The following is an 18,559-nucleotide window of genomic DNA, read 5'->3' as shown; positions in this document are numbered from 1 at the left end:
CGTACTACTCCATTTTTGTGGAAAATATAGTCGTCCACTGAGTCAATGCAAACTTCATTGTTTCTTCGGGATCCAGGTATAAGTTGGTAGCGCTCCATTTGGACGTTCCTTTCAACGAAGAGTTTCTAACAAACTAACTAATTTCCCTTACGAAAAATTAAGCAGCTGGCGTAGGGATCTAGCTAGCACTTACTAGTAATGTCCCAGCAAGTAAAAAACGACTGTGCAAAATATCCGTAGATAGTTAGTTTTTCACTGACTTGGGGGTTCATATTCGTAACGCGCTATTAACTGACTAGCGCGTTACGAATATGAACGAGACGGGGTTTAATACTAGCTAGAGCTAGCTTTTTACTTGTTCGCACGGACCTGTATGTAAAATACAAGCATGCGGCTTGTTATTATCTGTAAGGTTAATACGTTTATTTATACAGAAGGGGTCCGATAAGCAAAAACGGACATGCTACTGACTTGTTTTAACAAGTTTTTTTCAACTAGTGCGTTATACGGCATTAAACCTATTTTCTGTCTCCCTCTCTCCTCATATGATACTTTCTTTTTCAATTAAAATAGCATATGCTGAAAATATAAATCCATATAAATAAGAAGATAAATCCCTATGTATACCATATAAAGGCTACTATTATTTTGTAATTAAATTAAGTTAGTACCTATTAATGCATTAGCTCATTCATAGGCGTATTTTAAAAAAATACACTCTGTACAAAGATTTCATCAGCTATTAATTTAGCAAACTAATTGGTTAAATTCCAATAGCGGCAAAATTTTTTTTGTTTTATTTAGATATATACAATACAGTAAATAATGTATCTTTTATTAAAGGTGCTTTATTTCATTTAATTGTTCCATCTTGTGGTGATGAAATTTCTGACTATATAACTCAAAATATGACAGACAAACTACAATTATTTTATGTCTTGAAATATTTAAGAAAGAAATAATTTAGAATGCCACATCAGCAGCAGCAGCATCCAACTACAACAGCAGAAGCAGCCAACGGAACAGCCAACAGTATTTGGATGGGTGACCCAATAATATATAAATTCAGAGCATCAAAATAACTAATGAGTGTGACACTAGCTAACATAAACAAGTGAAGCTTGCTAGTTACTAGCTAGGAGGGGTAAAGCAAGTGAGGCTTGCTAGGAAGGGTACGCGCGGTAATCTGTTTTATATATTCCTGACGGAAGTGAGTTCATGCCAGTTTAACACTAATAACCCCATAGCAGTAAGGGACTAGTATGTTTGAGACAAAACCCTTATTAGGAAAAAACTTTCATGCAACTAGCAAGCATGACAGTAGACAGCAAGAAAGTTACTGCTTGGTAACTTGCTATCATTTTCGTACGGGTTGGGTGGACATTTTGAGAAGAATTTCGTCAAAACACCCAACCACCCACCCACCAAGGGTGGTGAACGCAACCAGTATGCTGGATTTCCTTTATCGCGTTTAGGGATGGGGAAAGGCGCGAAATGTATGGGAGAGGAGACAGAATGTAACAAATGGGATTAACATCCAATTTGAAGAGGAATGGAAAGTGTGTAAAGTCAGAGCAAGGTCTTTTCCCACGGATACGGGAGGCTGTTCTGCTCTCATCATGTTGACAAAGGCGTTGAACGAAGCCTTGTGGTTGTAAAATACGAGCTCGTCCTCCCCGACGTTGACCAGTTCTTGCATGACCATGTTTTGGCCCTTGCGGATGAATTGGCCTTCCGCTTTCACGATCGCTTGCAGAAAGTGGAGATATTCGACGTGACGGCTGTGAGTCTCACGTCTTCCTTCCGGTCGTACGGAATTTAGAGAAGTTCCAACATCACCGTGTGAACGCCCATGTTCCTCAGAAGCCGTTGCTCGTGTTTGCGAGGCCTCAAACCTCTACCTGGACGGACGGTTGCGGCTCACCGACGGCCAAGTAAGAGAACTGGACCGATCGTTTGTCGACCATTGCCACCGTTCTAGGTTTCTCGCGCATGAACGGGACGTGGCCGTTCCTCTTCACCCCAACATGGTGTTTGCTTCAGTGTGTGCTTTGGCTGTGGCTTCACCCTCTTCACCAGGACCCTCTGCCCCATCCTCTTTTACATTAGCTTTACGAGATTGGACAGCTGATTTCCACTCAAAAAGGCTAAAAACGAAGAAGGGGTAAAGTTAAGAAACTATGTTGAATATTTTACAAAGTTACCTTTGCTTTTCCTGTTCTTCAGCTTCCTTCTTGATATTAGGCAGGAGAATTCTCAGAAGAAAGGTTTTTTCGAAGTAATGCAAAACCTGTTTTGGTTTAACGCATAAACGATCCTTGTAGGAGGCATGCGGGAGGAAATTAAATTTAAGTCCGTAAATCCTGGCCCTTTCTCCTTCGTTGATTGACAATGCCTCGGTTACATAAACCTTCTCTAGGACATCGGCAAGCGTAACCCTAGTCAGCTTGAGTTTTAGTTTTTCAGCTTTGCGTAGAGCTTTAGGTCCCTTACCCTGAATAAACATGTTCAAAAATCGTTAAATGGAATACAAATTGTAAAAAATAAAAAAATAAGTTCTACCAATATGGGAATTCCATCGACGGAGTTTGGAGATTTGCAGCAGCCACCATAAGGATTTCACGCAATTGAGGGATACCCAACGTCACGTTCATCTCACCACGGCCGGCAAAGTGGAAAGTGTTGAGGGTCATTTGGGTTGAGGGTTCACCGATCGACTGGGCAGCCAACATTCCCACCGGCTCCCCTGGTTTGAACGAGGCTGCAACTGCTTTATTGTAAACGAGTCGCGTCAGCTCTTTCTTTCCAATGGGCACGCCCGGACGATCAAGGTAGCGCGACATCATCGTGTCCAGCTGCTCGTCAAACACATCCACATTTCGTGTAAAGGAAAATTTAGCGTTTACAGGATCAGGTGGGCTTTCAGTCTTTTTGGAGTATCTGCAAAAAATCATTCATAGAGTAAAAAAATAAAAAAAAAAATAAAATTCTATAGTAACTTACTTCGCCCGTTCTTCGGCAGAAAACGCTAGCCACGTCATGACGTAACGTCAAATTTGACGTTGATTGCGACGTTTGACGTAGGACAAATTTTAGCGTGACTTTTGACGGTGACGTTTGACGTTGGTCATTTAGATTTGTCAACGTCGTCGACCTTGAAACAAGGATAATTTTTCCGTGCACGCAATTTGGTTAATTTCACTTCTTTAGAATGGCTAGTGTTAGGATAGTTAGCATTTTATGTTTAAACAGGGCTTTTAAATCGGTTTAAGAAAATCACTGAAGTATTTAAAAAAAATTACAATTCAAATGACGTTAAACGTCATATTTGACGTTGGAAAAATTTGACGTTACGTCGACGTTTTTTTTACGTTTGACGTACTGCTTTTCGATTGACGGTGACGTTTGCCTTAACGTCAAACATCACGAAATTCCATCGACGTTCCAAACACTGAAGAATTTAAGCTTCACTGATTTCTTTAATTCACTCGAATCGTTGTTGCTCTTTCGTATGCATCGCACAACTTTACAAACTTTTCTTAAAGACTGACTCGCTTCTGGCTATAAATAAAAATAATTTTAAATAAACTTTTTCACTTTTAAATTAACAAAAAATTACCAATATAGTAGCTTTTTTTATTTTCAGGCAATATTTTATAACACACTGCAATTCATGAGATGTGCAACCAGCTCTAAGAGCAGTCTTAAGAGGAATTGCAGAAACAGGTGATAACTCACAAGTTGCTGCGTTGTTTATTTCTTCCAGGGACTGAAAAGCTTAGTATCAATCTCTAGATTAAATCCATGAAAATTCTCCTCATCAAATTCGTAATCGCCATCAGTTTCTGCGCTTAGTTCATCATAGTTCGGATTGTACAAATTGGTCTGGAACTCCCATTCGTACTTTACATCTTCGTTAAAGTCTTGCTCAATCCTTGTAACATTTTTTTAAGGATAAATAGCGAAAGCTTTTCTCATATTCGAGACATTATCAGTTAAAATTGGGACTACGTAAGGTTAACGATCAAATATAAACAGCAAAACGTTAAAAAAATAAACAAATTACTTTGTTTGATAAGTTCCATGACTGAATGATTTCCTCGTAAAGACGTAAAATATTTACACTAGTATGCCTTCCTTTAATTTCACAAAAAGAAAAAAAAAGTTAAATGGAGTGAAATCTGATACTCCAGAAATTGAGACACCCATGTATCCATTCATTGACTTTTACGACCACAAATCAATAACCGTGGACACAATAGTTGAATTCTTGATAAATTTCCCCATTTTTTCTCAAATTTGACTCTTCGTTTGGGGAATCATAGTGTTCCTCATGCGCTCATGTGAGGGTATTTTGTACCACGGGAAAACCAGCTATAGAACAATAGGGGGGTGAACTATATATAAAGACATATTTAATTTGGCGTACCTTTACAAATTTTCGGAACCCTTCTCTTCGTCGAAGAATAGTCAACGGAAGGTTATCTGTGACAATCATGGCAACAGGAGCATCATCTATGCATTTTTGAGTAGTTTCGGCTGCGCGTCACTGAGAATTTCTTGATATGGCCGAGGAAATCGACTCAAGATATTTTTCCATCGGAATGGTTTTGCTCCGAATAACGTTGAATGGAGTTTTAGTACTAGGGTACACAACAAAATTTTTACTGCCACTAGCCCTACACAATTAAAAATCACCTAATAACTGATATTGCATATTTTTGGGCCGACGGGTGCTTTTAAAAATTTCAAAACATATTCACTCCATGCCTCTCTAATATAAGGATAACAATCTGGAGGAGCACTACCTTCCCTTGTTTGACCACTTAATCTTCCTCTTCACAGTCATATTGATCAGCTACTGGTAAATCATCAACAGCATTATCAACATCTCTCCTTAACAAATCGTGGTTTACTTCTTCAACAATTCACTGATTTTGCGATCAAATACCTATTTTTCGACTTATAATCCTACCACAAGCCCTTCCACGTCCTCGTCGACGTCCAAGAGAACGAGAAGGAGAATTTTCTATAAAATCCGACTCTGATTCAGACATATAGACAATTCCACTGAGCACTGACACACCTGACAGTTTGACTCTTGTCAGTTTTAAAAGAAAGAGAATAGCAGACTATGGTACGAATCAGATTGGGTTACGAAACCTGATTAATTGCGGATCAAATTGTCTACAAATTTTCGACATTTAACTGTGTTGACCTTCAATTATTCAGCGTTTAAAATCAGGGGGGGGGGGATCAAGCAACTGACGAGGTGAACCACCCTCTCGCCTTACTCCAGACCTTTTCGAGCTCTAGTTGTACAATGTCGTCGAGTAATAGCTCCTCCAGTAGTTCATCTTCTAGTTCAAGTTCGAATTCGAGTTCGAGTTCGGACAATAGTTCTTCATCTTCAGGCGCTGGTAGAGATCAGGACGTAAAGAAATTTACCATGTCGACAGCAAAATCTACACAAGTAGCGAAATGGGTTGTTTTCAAGTACATTTTCGCAAGAGGTTAAGGCAGCCAGAGAGGCCTTTAAACCAAAATCGAAGAAGAGACCAGATTTTCTAGAAAATCCGGTCTTAGACGAAACGTTGTATTTACGGCTGAAATCGGTGAAACGATCAAACGCCTCCAAAGAAAATATATATCAAGCAGAGAAGAGCAGTCCAAGACTATCCTTCAAGATTCTTGATTTAGCCAAACCGCTCCTGTTTTTGTTCAAGAGAGCCAGTGTAAGAAGAAAGTCTCGTGCCGTCACTAAAGTAATTCGTTCGGCCCTCAAATTGTGGGGTTTATTGTATGGAGACGTCCTCTACTCTCGCCGTTTCAACATCCTCAACCAGATTTATCCCAAATATGTAAATTTGCTGGACAACAAGAAATTCAGGGCAACAGAAGACATTTGTTTGGCGGCAAATTTATATGGAGCAACTAATAGCAGAGGCCAGAGCTCAGTCTTCCCTTAGCGATATTCGCCAGGTAGCCCCACCTTTTCGTCCATCATCACGTGTGAACGACGGCGCATCTACCAGTACTCATCCACCACCATCCTTTGTCAGACGGTATGAAAATTGCCCTCTTTCACTTCCTTTTTCTTTTGGTGGTCAGATTTCCCAATTTTTACAAATTTGGTCGCAAATAACGAAAGACCCTTGGATCTTGCAAACAGTGGCGGAAGGCCTCAGTCTTGAATTTGTGTTCCAGCCCTCCAGTCCCTCATCCTTAAGAACTCAGTGTCAAGTCCTTCTCAATGGGAAGCTTGCGACAAGGAGTTAACATTATTAAGGGGTAACACGATTCCAAAGAAAACGGGGGAATTCCGTCCAATTATAAATTTGAAGGGTTTGAATCAGTTTCTACTCTACCGAAATTTCAGGATGGAGGATATTCAAACGCTTCGTCACATCGTAAAAAAGAGGGATTGGTTAGCTAAGATCAATCTGAAGGACGTTTATTTAACCATATCTCTAATTCTCGGTTCAGAAAGTTTTGTGTTTCAAGTGGGAAGGGAGATTTTTTTCATTTTATCAGTATGCTCTTTGGTCTTGCTTCCGCCCTCCGTGCCTTTACGAAATTATTCCGACCTGTGGTAGCTTTTCTTAAACAAAAGGGGATTCGTTTGGTGATCTATTTGGATGACATCTATTTTGGCTTCTTCCAGAGAGGAGGCTAGTTTGGCGGTAAGGACAGTGATATCCCTTTTACAATCCCTGGGTTTTGTAATAAGTACAGAAAAATCGGTTGAAGAACCCTCCCAGTCAATGGGATTTTATCAATGGGTCAATTTATTGGGTTAGTCATTCACTCTGTTCCCATGTCCTTTTCTATAACAGAAAAGAAGACGGCTGCATTAAAAGAATATGCAAAGAATAAGAGGCCTTAAGGTCGAACAAGATCTCTATGTAAGAGGCAGCTAAGATTTTAGGAAACTTTAATTAGGCCATCCCAGCAGTCCAGTTCGCTCAAGCTCACTTTCGAGGATTTCAAAACCTTATACAACTAAAATTTAAAGTTATACAAAGGAGATTTTCAATGGAATTTTTCTCTTGATCCCAATTCTAAAGAAGATCTTTTTTGGTGGGTTTCACGGGCAAATCTTAATATGGGCAAATCTATTACACCAGCCTGGCAGCCTCCCCGTCCCTACCCATTTTTTCTAACGCTTCAAATTCGGGATGGAGAGCGGTATGTCAAGACTTTAAGACTGGTGGCCCTTGGACTATTTCCGAAAGTTTACTTCACATTAAATAATTGGGGATGCTGGCCGGTCTCAAGGCCTTGGAATGATTAACCGCTTCAATCTTTTAAATCTCTATCGAATTGCGAGTAGATAACACGTCTGCTGTTAGCTACATAAATCGCCGGCGTTATGCTCATTCGCCCTTAATAGTATTGCATCTTGGTGTGAATCTTAAGATCTCGAGTTACACGCTATTTTTCTCCCGGGTGTGCCAAATGTGTTGGCGGATGCAGAGTCACGGAGACCACTGTCATTCGGAGATTGGAAGCTATCAGTAGCTGCCTTCAAATAAATTCCCCCAATTGGAAAATGTCAGTCGAACTCTTTGCCGAATTTTTGCGAATGGAACTCTCAGTTACCCAAATTTGTGAGTTGGTTCCCTCAACCGAGAGCATGGAAGACGGACGCGTTCTAACTGAGCTGGAGAGACCTGCAGGGCTACGCATTTCCCCCGTTCAGGCTGATCCCAAATTGTTTGTCGAAAAAAATCAGCGACAAGGCGTCGTTAATAATGAACACACCCTATTGGCACAGTTAAGCATGGTTTCCGTCCTTGCTTCAGCTGGCCGTGGACATTCCCTGATTATTGATGCCCAGTCCCAACCTTCTTTAATCACCACTGGGGGAATGCCTACCGTTAACACTGGACGAATCGATGAAGCTAATCGTTTGGAAACTCTCCGGAATTGACTGGGAGCCCAAGGTCTTCCGCCAGAAGTTGTTGAACTTCTCTCGGCCACTACAAGGAGTAAGTAACACGCTGCATACCAATCGTCCTAGTCTGCAAGGCGTGATTGGTGCCATCGAAGGGATAATGATCTCTTGTCGGTTGGCGTAGTTGAGGTTCTGAAGTTCCTGTCGTATTCCTACAAGGAGGGTACGATTTATTTTTGCTTTAATTTGTTCAATGCTTTCGCCAACTCTCTCTTTGGCTCCATCCGGTCTGTCCGAGGTTGGAAAACATCCTTTAGTTGTAAAATTGCTAAACGGAATGTATAACTTACGCCATAAGTATTTCACCGTGACTGTGGAGCTATTGACGTAAACGGAGCACAAGCACGATCGTTGCTCTTTTTTAAGGCAATTTATAAACTAGAAAGTTGTCTTTTTTTGCATCAAACAGCGATTGTTTTTATCCCAATCCAATATTTTAACTTCAGCAGACACAAAACAGACATAAATTTCCCAGTTTCGTCTGAGTTGAGAGTCTCTGTGTCTTGTATAAAGTGAACGATGCTCAGGGGAGTTCACAAAATTATTCGATATTTTCTTAATGGAGATAAGGCAATACCTGAAGGTGTTGGAATCTAATTCTGTTTCATCAGACGATTTTTTTCTTTAAAAGTATTCACTTTATCGTCACTGTCTTGAAGATTGTCTGAAGTAATAGTATTTCTTCTAATTATCCAAGGGACGGATAGAAGGAGAAGTTGCGATGATGTCTTTCATGTGAACATAATACAAACTTTGTCCATCTTCTTTTTCACGAGTTGTAGACATTTTTTTTCGATCATTGGCGATTCATTCATGATTTCGAAACCGTGTCCCTACCAGTGCTTAACAGAAAACCTCCTGTATGAATTTTCATTTTCTCAATACGCCGGTAAATATCGTGATCAAAAGCTCCATTATTTTCCATTAAAAGGGGATTTTCATCTGCTTTTTTTATCCTGTAGGTAAACTCTCCCTCTGTTAAATAAGGCTTGTTAGGGCCAATAAGACAGTGCACTCACATGGCTCGCCAAAGTAATTCTAAGGTATTTTCAGACGAAGTTTCCTAATGACCAGAAGCAAGGTGTTGGCGTTGGTTTCTACTGACATCTAGGCGTTTGGCGAAAAAAGTTCGTTTACAAGGAAAACATTTTCTAACTTAAAAGCCAAAGCCACCACTACCGCAAGAAAAACACCACAGTTAATGGGGTTGCTCCGTTCTAGCGGAGATAGACTTGAAAAGAAAACTTTGTGTTTTGAGGCACATTATCTTGAGATAAAACGACCTCCCATTAGCATATTGGTTCAATACACAGTGTTAAGACTGGATAGAACCATCATCATTTTAATAAATCATAATAATAAAAATATTGCACAATGAAATTGTTTCTTTGTCTGTGAAGGCACTGGTAATAATTTGCAGTTGAAACATAACATGATAGAGGAGGGTCAATCCACACCGATCCGTCAGATCTTGGGTTGGTTAAGTCACCATTTTTTCAAGTTTGGACAGTAATTTCAGCGATTTTGGACCGGTAGTTCCCGAACTACAGGACAATCAAAAACGCCATTTTTTTTCATTTTGCCGAAGAGGATTTTTTTAGACAAAGACATTTAAATTTAAGATTCTTAACCAATTTTTCATGAGCTTTCGTTTGGTTTGTTTATTTGTTTAAAAAAATATTTCTAGGTATAGTAAATTAATTTTAAAGTGTGTAAAAGCTTCCGTATTCAAAAATCGGAATAAAAAATCTGCTACTTCGCAGAGTAGCCGTTTTTTTAATTATTAGTGAAACCTCGATGGACACTATGTTTTACTACTATCAGAGAGGTCAAATTTTTACTTTTCCGCAACAATTCGGCAAAATTGAATTTTTTGATTTTGACCTTCATTTCATGGTTTATTGGACCTGAGGTGGAGCTAACCCCAGCATTAGTAGCCCGTTGGGCATAAAATAGGTGAACCCCTGCTCTAGGTATCTACGAAAGTCACCGTGGTGACCATGTGGCCCGTAAAATCCCTCTAAAACTCCCCAAGTTACGCTTGGTGGTGCACAGGTAAAATAAGTCTGAAGTGAGTGGGTAGAATAGGTATGAAGAAAAGTACATAGAAGGAAGGTTTACCATTTTGGGGCCTTGGTTTCTTAATTTGAAAGCTGCTTTTTGGTGGAAGTGAAATAGTCTATGCCTTTAGGGCCTGAGCAAATAACATGCAACGCATAATTATATTTAATATCTTCTTGAATTTCTAATTTTTTATTGAATAGAAGAAGTTAGAAGGTTCCTGAAGATTTTTTGCGAGGAAAGACAACAAGGCGACTGTGTGTTTTTCAAACGATCAAAAGAGACGACGACATCTCTTTGGTAGAATTGAAGTGTTAAATCACGTACATGGAAGAACGAATGAGAGTTTGTTTCTAGAGGTGAGATGAAGTTGAGGAACATTGCGATGTCAAATCACTTTGCTCTTGGTTGAACATTCCATGGTATGATGGAACCGTAAAGGGAAAACTTGAGGAGACCCCATTGATAAGTAATTTGTATTTCTCTTGTAAATATTATTTGTCCCCTATTTTGGACGAAGAGAAGTCCCTTCGCTTTTTTCGAGAAAATTTTGCAACCTTGCTTAATCCTCGTAAATTTTGATTTGTGGATATTTTTTAAAACGGGAGATTGAAGCGCAATTCCATTACACGATTCCCAATTTGTTGAAGGGGTTTCGCGCTCTTGCGAATCAAATTTTTTAGTTAACCAATGTGGTTTTCAAAAGAAAGCAGCTAAACATATCAAGTGCTCCAAGTCTTTTGCATTCATTTCCAAGTGTATAAGATTATGAACGTTATTACTATTGATCTCTGTAATCGCTGACAGACTTCTGAATAAACAGAGTCAAGAGACTGTGTGCATAGTCAATGTTAGCTTAAACTTCCACGCTTCGTTTGCAAGACAGAATTCTGATCGCCACGTGAAGCAAAATGAAATGTTGGTTAACTTCATCGGGAAGGCGATTTTTAAGACTACTGGCAAAATATAAAGCAAAAGTAACCTGAATTCGGAAGCTTTAAACCGAGAGAGTTCATTTAGCGTTCGAGTCTTTCGAGAAAATTCCACACTGACCAATGATTCAATATCCCCAAGAATTTTTGAGATTAAATTCATTTGTTGCCAAGACAACCTTACTTCATGCTCTTTCTTCCATGCACCCAAATGTATATACGCATATAACTCTCAAGTAAACAATATGGATTGGATCTATGCAAAAGTCGTCAACCATATTGATCGACAAATTTTCCAAATTAGAAAATCCACTATGATGATCAATTTGATCTCGATCATGAAAACATTCGTCAGTTCTCAATATCGCATCAATTTTTGGATAGATTACCCTACCGCCTTTGCCAGATTTGTTCCGTACATATACACCTTCAACTTCGCATTTCATGCACCCATAAGACGCTTCACAAGGCTTGATATTTTTAATAAAACTACAAGCAAAAAGATTCTACTCTAATTTTAATGTGACATCCCTTGATGTGAAAACCCTCGTTCATTAATTTAGAAATTTCATCATAAAAATGTTTTAGATAAGAAATATCATGATAAATAATGATAAAAACCAATGTCAAAACATTGCGCTCCGTCCATGCAAATTTTACCAAGTTTAGGCCACAACTGACTATATTTGTACTCTATCCAAACGACGTCCCATCACAACCAACTAATATCTTGAGTTCATGACTGTTCAAAGTAAATGTAGCGTTAATTGAATTTAAAAAACATACAATCCCATCCAAAATATTAAACCCGTAATAAAATCCCGGGCTTACAGCAATCACATGAACTTTTTGAGGAGTGCCTGGCAAAATGACCAAACCCAATGACAAAGGCGTCTTCAAAAAAAAATTCTGGCGGTCGATTGCGTTTTAATTGTTGTCAAAGTCCGAATGTACATCCCAATCATCTACATCATCAACTAAGTCTTCATCAAAATCCGGAGCTTCACAAAATTCAAAGTCAAAGTCCAAAAAAGTTTCGGAATCCACATCGACTTCTTCAAGAAAGTTAACAACAGATTCTGACCTGCTATGGATGGATCAATGGATGGAATGATGATCATCATTCTCAATTTCATCGTCCATTGTTTCATGAAAATCATCATTACCTAACACATCGGAAAAAGCAAGTGGGACAACATTTTCTACTTCAGCAACTCTTATAGTTCTGCCATCAACTGCATCACTAGTTTCATCAACAAAGTCAAAGAAGTATGGCTCCACCTCCTTCTCATATGCTGGCCCAGCAATCTGGAACTCATTGCCCTTTTCCGTGAGATCTTCTAAAACGTTAGCACAGTTCCGCTCCTTCCTGAAAACTCATCTCTGTCGTGTTGCTTTTGAAAACTGAAATTTATATGCTTTCTCTTCCCCAAGTTATTGCCGTGCCTTTGTCCATATTAATTGTAATACGTTTGTAGCACGTTAAATATTTATTACATTATTATTATTATTATTAAGATAGAAAAGCAAGCTTATCAGCTCGCCGCGAAGGGATAGTCGTAAGCCAGTTGAAAACTGTCTTAAAGGACAAATTCAGGGCCTATTGTTAAGTCGGACTTATTCACAATTCACACTTTTCTTCACTTTTTGACTTTTTGGTCTTAAAACGGGATTTTTCTGTCACTGTTCAATATCCTTGCAAGTTATTTACGTTTAGTTTGCTCAACTCATAATTTAATATTTTTACAAATAAAGTTCAATAATTGAATTTAAAAATAACCATCTTTTATGTCAAATAACTGCAAAACATAAATGCAAATCTTGTTGTTGCGTCATGGTTGGGTCATCAAAGATTGCGTCATCACGGCGATGCTATGGACATCTGGCGGGGATTTATTTCGCCCTAAAGTGAAAAAGTTGCAGTCGCAACCGCCAGATGTCACAAGTCGTTAAGCAATTATTTTTTCAGTTTTTCATTAATTACAGTAGAGAGAAACACCCGAGTTATGGTGCGGGACATACATACAGACATACAAAGTGACATGGCTTTTTTTTCTGCATATGCGATTAAGATAGAAAAGCAAGCTTATCAGCTCGCCGCGAAGGGATAATCGTAAGCCAGTTGAAAACTGTCTTAAATGAAAAATTCAGGGCCTATTGTTAAGTCGGACTTTTTGCTCAATGCCATCCTAATTTTTCAGAATTTTTCTATAAATTCAAAGTTTTTTCTAGGAAATTTTGTGAAAAAAAATTCTATCGCGAAATTTTGATTTGTCTGAGTCATGGTTAACAAAGGGCATAGGTAAAACAATATTTTTATTCTAAAAAAAATATTTCGATAATGAGACTTGAACCATGGCCCTCTTCGTTATCATGCCAGCGCTATAACCAGTAATCTATTTTTCGCAATTTTAATCCATCCATTATCAAATGAAATTTATTGTTGTGCGACAGTGTCGTGTTTTTTATTGAAAAATTTTTCATCACTATATTTCGTCAGTTCCGAACCTAGACTACACATACCCAATAACGACGATGTTCACGATAAACGATGTTAGTGGGAGGCGGACTTGAACCAGTCATCTTCGCCACACAAATCTAAAGTCATAGCCACTACAACGACAACTGATTCGGTTGACCAATCTTTTTGCAAGAGAAAAATGGTTTCCCGCGATATATATTTGCAGGATAGAGGGTTTTCAAAATAGCCTACGGCGGTAAATTTGCACGACAGAGGTGCACTTTTAGGAAGCCAGTAAGCGTATCAAAACTTTCTTTCGCAATTGCAATCCTGTGGGATTTTTCTGTCACAGTTCAATATCCTTACAAGTTATTTTCGTTTAGTTTGCTCAACTCAAATGTTCCTATTTTTACACATAAAGTTCAATAATTGAATCTAAAAATAACCACCTCTAAGTTTAATAACTACAAAACATAAATGCAAATCTGGTTGTTGCGTCATGGTTGGGACACCAATAATTGCGTCATCACAGCGATGCTATGGACATCTGATGGTTTTTTAATCATGTTTAAACATCCATAACGAATATATTTCAATAAAAAATATTCGACAAGAAAGAATTAGTTTTAAACTTAACACGTTATTTTAAACTTAATGCGTTAAGTAAATGACAAGCACGTTAAGAATGGAAAGTGGAATTTAAACCTAAGGTGAAAAAGTTGTAGTCGCCACCGCCAGATGTCACCAGTCATTAAGTGAAAAAGTTGTAGACGCCACCGCAAGATGTCACCATTCGTTAAACAATTATTTTAACAGTTTTTCATTAATTACGGGAAAACTAATTAAGTAAATGAAATTATTTTTGTTCTGGTCGCACCGCATATTTTTTGTGTAATTTTTAAGACCAAAAAGTTCGAATTCTGATGTGAAATACACGAGCTATGGAGCGGGACATACACACATACATACAAAGTGACATGGCTTTTTTTTCTGCGTATGCGATTATTAGCTTCGCCCTTCGGGCTCGCAATCAACCGCATCACTTCTTCTTCCAATAAATGCATATGTTCTTCAAAGAATGTTGTAACTCTTCTAGATCATTATATTGGTCCCCCAACATCCTTTTGCTTTCGCTTTGGCATTTTAGATTACAAAGTCAACTTAAACTACCCTTGGAAGCAGAACAAAATATGAAAAATCAGTAAAAAACAATAAACTTACAGTGTTCTGGTTATTTCTAAATAAAAATTTGGAAGCTTAAATGGAAGTAACCTTGAATATGGTAGGAAGAATCCAAGCATGTAAATAAATTTCTGACGTAGGATTTCCTCTCCAGAACTAGAAAGATAAACGCTGCTTCATTTATACCTAAATGCAAAGGAAAAAGTTACATCAAATAACAGTGTGCTAAAAATAACGTAGCTTTAAACTTCGTTGATACCTTTTGGCCATGCTTTTGGCTATCATAACAATCTACAAGATATTGGAAATATGGAAATAGGCAGACAAATTTACTTCATTAAAACCTCTTCAATAAAATACGCACCAAATGCAGAGCACACACAACTAGAATATAAACAGAAATATTTATGTGTAAATGTGGTGGCCAGTATGTGTAATGTGTAGTTATGCCATTGAAATTTCCAATTGTTGTCGAATAACTGTTAAATTTAAAAAAATGAAAACTTACAAATTGATTCCAAAATTACGTAATTTTGTTTGTGTTCAACCATACAGTCACGCCAAACAGCAGTAAAAAAATTGCAAAATCCACTGTAAAAATACCATCAATTACAACTCCACTTGCTGGAACATCCAGAATATAAAGTAAAAAAACTGGTTTTATAACTATTGAGTCGTGTCCACACTCTGTTTATAATTGGTGTCCAGTAACATGAGTACCACATTTTATTTTCATTAGATAAAAAAAAAGATGTAATGCTGTCAACAATGTTAGAAGCCGTTCAACCCAAGCGATGTCTCTCCAGAAAAGTAATTCGATCCAAGAACAGATGAATGATGATGATAATTACTCTGACAAAATTGAAGAAGGTGGGATTGACCAACAAGAACAGGCCAGTTTAACTCAAACCAAAAAGTCAACGCTAAAGAAGAAAAGTACATGTGTTAAAAGAAAATCTTCATCTAAAGCTACAAAGCTTCCTGTGCAACCTCCTACGCGACGAAGCAAAAGTAAGAATGGTAAGATTGATAGCGTGGATGAATAAAATGTATTCATTAAGTAATTATGTATTTGTTCAACCATACAGTCAAACCAAACAGCAGTGAAGAGATAGAACAATTCACTGTAAAAATACCATCAGTTAAAACTGCACTTGCTGGATCATCCGGACTATCAGGTAAAAAGACTGGTTTCACAATTATTAAGTCATTTCCAAACTCTGGTTATAATTTTTTTTTTCGGTAACATGAGTACCCCTTTTATTGTAATTATAAAAGAAAAAGACAGATGTAATGCATTTAACAATGTTGGGAGCTGTTCAACCTAAGCGATGCCTTTTTCAAAAAAGTAATGCGATCCAAGAAAAGCAGTATGATGATATACACAGTGACAGTGACAGTAGCGAAGAAGGTAGGATTGACGAACTCTATTTCCCTATTGAACATAATTATTATTTTATTGCTTACAACTTCTATTACGTAAGATTTTCCAGGGAACACTCATGGCGATACAAACGATATGCAAAGTATCCCACCTTACTGGAATGATTTGCAGATGATGACCACTCTTTTCACTCCCCAGCCAACGCCATCACCAAGTCTTTGTGAGCCGCCGTTTAACAGTCAACATTGTCATATTCGGGTAATCTGCATGAATCACCGCATGAATCGGAAAAAATCAAAAAGCATTCATGCAGATTAGCCCCCCCCCAACCCCCATTTAGACACATAAATTTTAGACAGTACGCAGGATCTTGTGTCAAATTGTATTGTATCCATTTTAGAAAATTAAAACAAAATTACATAAGTATAAACTTGAAATCAATAAAAGAACGGGAAAACTGAATTGACATTTTTGTTGGAGTTTGACAGTTGGTTGATTGACAGTTGGTTGGAACCAGAAACAGCTAGAACCCAATGGATTTTCCCAGTAAGAATTATTTGCATCCACAATTTTTCTGTTGGCGCAGGGTATGTCCCCGTAGATGTTGCGTGATGAACGTTGAATAAACCGCCAATTTGTGGATATTTCTTACGTATCAGTGCCAACAGAGAGTTGTAAGTTTTGTAGAGCGCTTTATTTCATTAATTTCATCCGCCGTCAACTGCCAAGTCTGCCGGTAATCTCGCTCTGATGAAATGGCCGGAGTGGCGTCCAAAAACTGGATTTTTTGATTAATATTCTATAATATAAACAATATAAACAATATAACAAGAACAATATAACACAATATAATAGTCAATCGATATAGTCAATTATAGTCTAAATACCGGAATAGATGAAAGCGAAGCAGCGATGCTACTTTCTTCTTCCAAATTATCCTCCCTATGTACAATTGCAACCGTTGTACCAGTACTCAATTCCGGAAACGATTCAGCGACGTAAATTTTATTTGAGGGGCATTTTATCAACGGTTAAAGTCACTGTGTCTTCTATGCTTAAAATCTCCTCGAGCATTGAATTTGTTACCACCTGCGCGCCAATAATTTTTTTTGGGCAATTCAGTAGATATGAGACTCATGTTATCATTTGTATCATGATGCTGATCAAATGGAGGCGAAGAATTTTGAAGATCGTGAAGATCGTCATCGGAATCTGACGGCAAAGATAAATCAGATAAATAAGATGAATCTGATTCTGATGAATGAGACTGGTGCGCACCGTTGCGCGAGATATTGCGAGATATCTAGATTATAAAAAAAATTATTAACCTTAATATTAAATTACAACTTGTCATTATTAAACCTTTCTTTTTTAGACGACTTGCCAATGTCACGGATTGGAGATTTTACCAGCTTCTTTCTCTTTGAAGAGACCGGCGAATTTGGTGTTTTTGCGTATTTGGTGTCATGCGGAAGTAGCCATGCAGTTTATCTTGCACTTAGGCGCGCATGACAGCCCTGTTCATGCAGTGAATTCATGCAGTGAATTCATGCAGATTTCCAACACCCTTATTCGATGCAATCTTAGAATTGACCTGTGCCCGTAAGAAACTAAATTTAGTTTGTAATTTTAAGTAATCTCGTGTATTTAAGCTCGCCACAATTGCCTGGTTTTCAAGTAAATTTCTCTGCTCAACTGATGTGAACCATTTTTTTCAACTGCTTCACTTGTTCTATTCCTTTCTTTACCACTCCAATCGTAGCTCCCACCCGTGGAATTTTTATCTGGATCTTGATAAAAAGAAGTTCGACCCCGGCAAAAAGTTATTGTGAAGAGTAAATCTCATAATATCATAATCTTCATAATAAAAAATCATGTTATTTAAAACCAAATTTAAAAGTTTTACATTTCGCTTGCAGTTACACTGACTAACGATGACTGTAGAAGCTTACGTGACTTGTACCACTTAATCGGTAGGAAATTCCAGTGTTGAACAATTTGGAGGAATAAATGAACCTAATCCATGGCGTCATATAATTTAATATAGTCGAATTGCGCACCAGCATCTACTGACGCACTAGTTTTCTCATGCCTGCATGTAGAACAGATAAAGTTAACTCTCTTGTCTTCCTTCATTATAGGTCAATTGCGATATTCCTGAAAAAAAATCATAACATACATGAAGAAAATTCCAAAAATGTAAATAACTTTTTAAGCCAAGACCAGCACAAAGAAAAAAAAAATTTAAAATTTAAACATTCAAGACACAATGTAGAAAAAAATGAAATACGAAAAAATTTTTACCAGAACCACATTGTCGATGACGCCACACACAACAAAAATACACTTGACATTTTCCTTCTGACCAAAGATTCCTTTCCAAACCAAACATAAATCAAAGTTTGGGGGTCGCTACATTTTAAACCAGTGTTCTGATGCAAGTCTGAAAAGACACTGATGAGAAATGTGCGCACTATTACGTATTTATAGATCTAAATATTCCAAACGAACGAATAACCTTGAAAAAATTGTGCCGCTTACAAACGTTACAATTCGTTACAAAATTTTACTAAACGCGTTTG

The 18,559-nt window shown here is 37.8% G+C and overlaps 1 protein-coding gene across 1 annotated transcript; it reads right to left on the bottom strand.

The window, feature by feature from the left end:
• Nucleotides 1–2,292: 2,292 nt before the first annotated feature.
• On the bottom strand, nt 2,293–3,041 carry LOC124190308 (DNA-directed RNA polymerase I subunit RPA1-like). Its single transcript, XM_046582933.1, has 3 exons — nt 3,004–3,041; nt 2,563–2,940; nt 2,293–2,494 (listed from the first exon to the last, which is right to left on the bottom strand). Exons 1-3 carry the CDS (start codon nt 3,039–3,041, stop codon nt 2,455–2,457), a joined length of 456 nt encoding a protein of 151 aa, XP_046438889.1. The 3' UTR covers nt 2,293–2,454.
• Nucleotides 3,042–18,559: the final 15,518 nt, after the last annotated feature.

The sequence above is a fragment of the Daphnia pulex genome, chromosome 3, assembly GCF_021134715.1.
Source record: "Daphnia pulex isolate KAP4 chromosome 3, ASM2113471v1".
Taxonomy (NCBI): domain Eukaryota; kingdom Metazoa; phylum Arthropoda; class Branchiopoda; order Diplostraca; family Daphniidae; genus Daphnia; species Daphnia pulex.
Note: the sequence above shows the minus strand (reverse complement) of the source record. Positions and strands in the feature narration are given on the sequence as shown.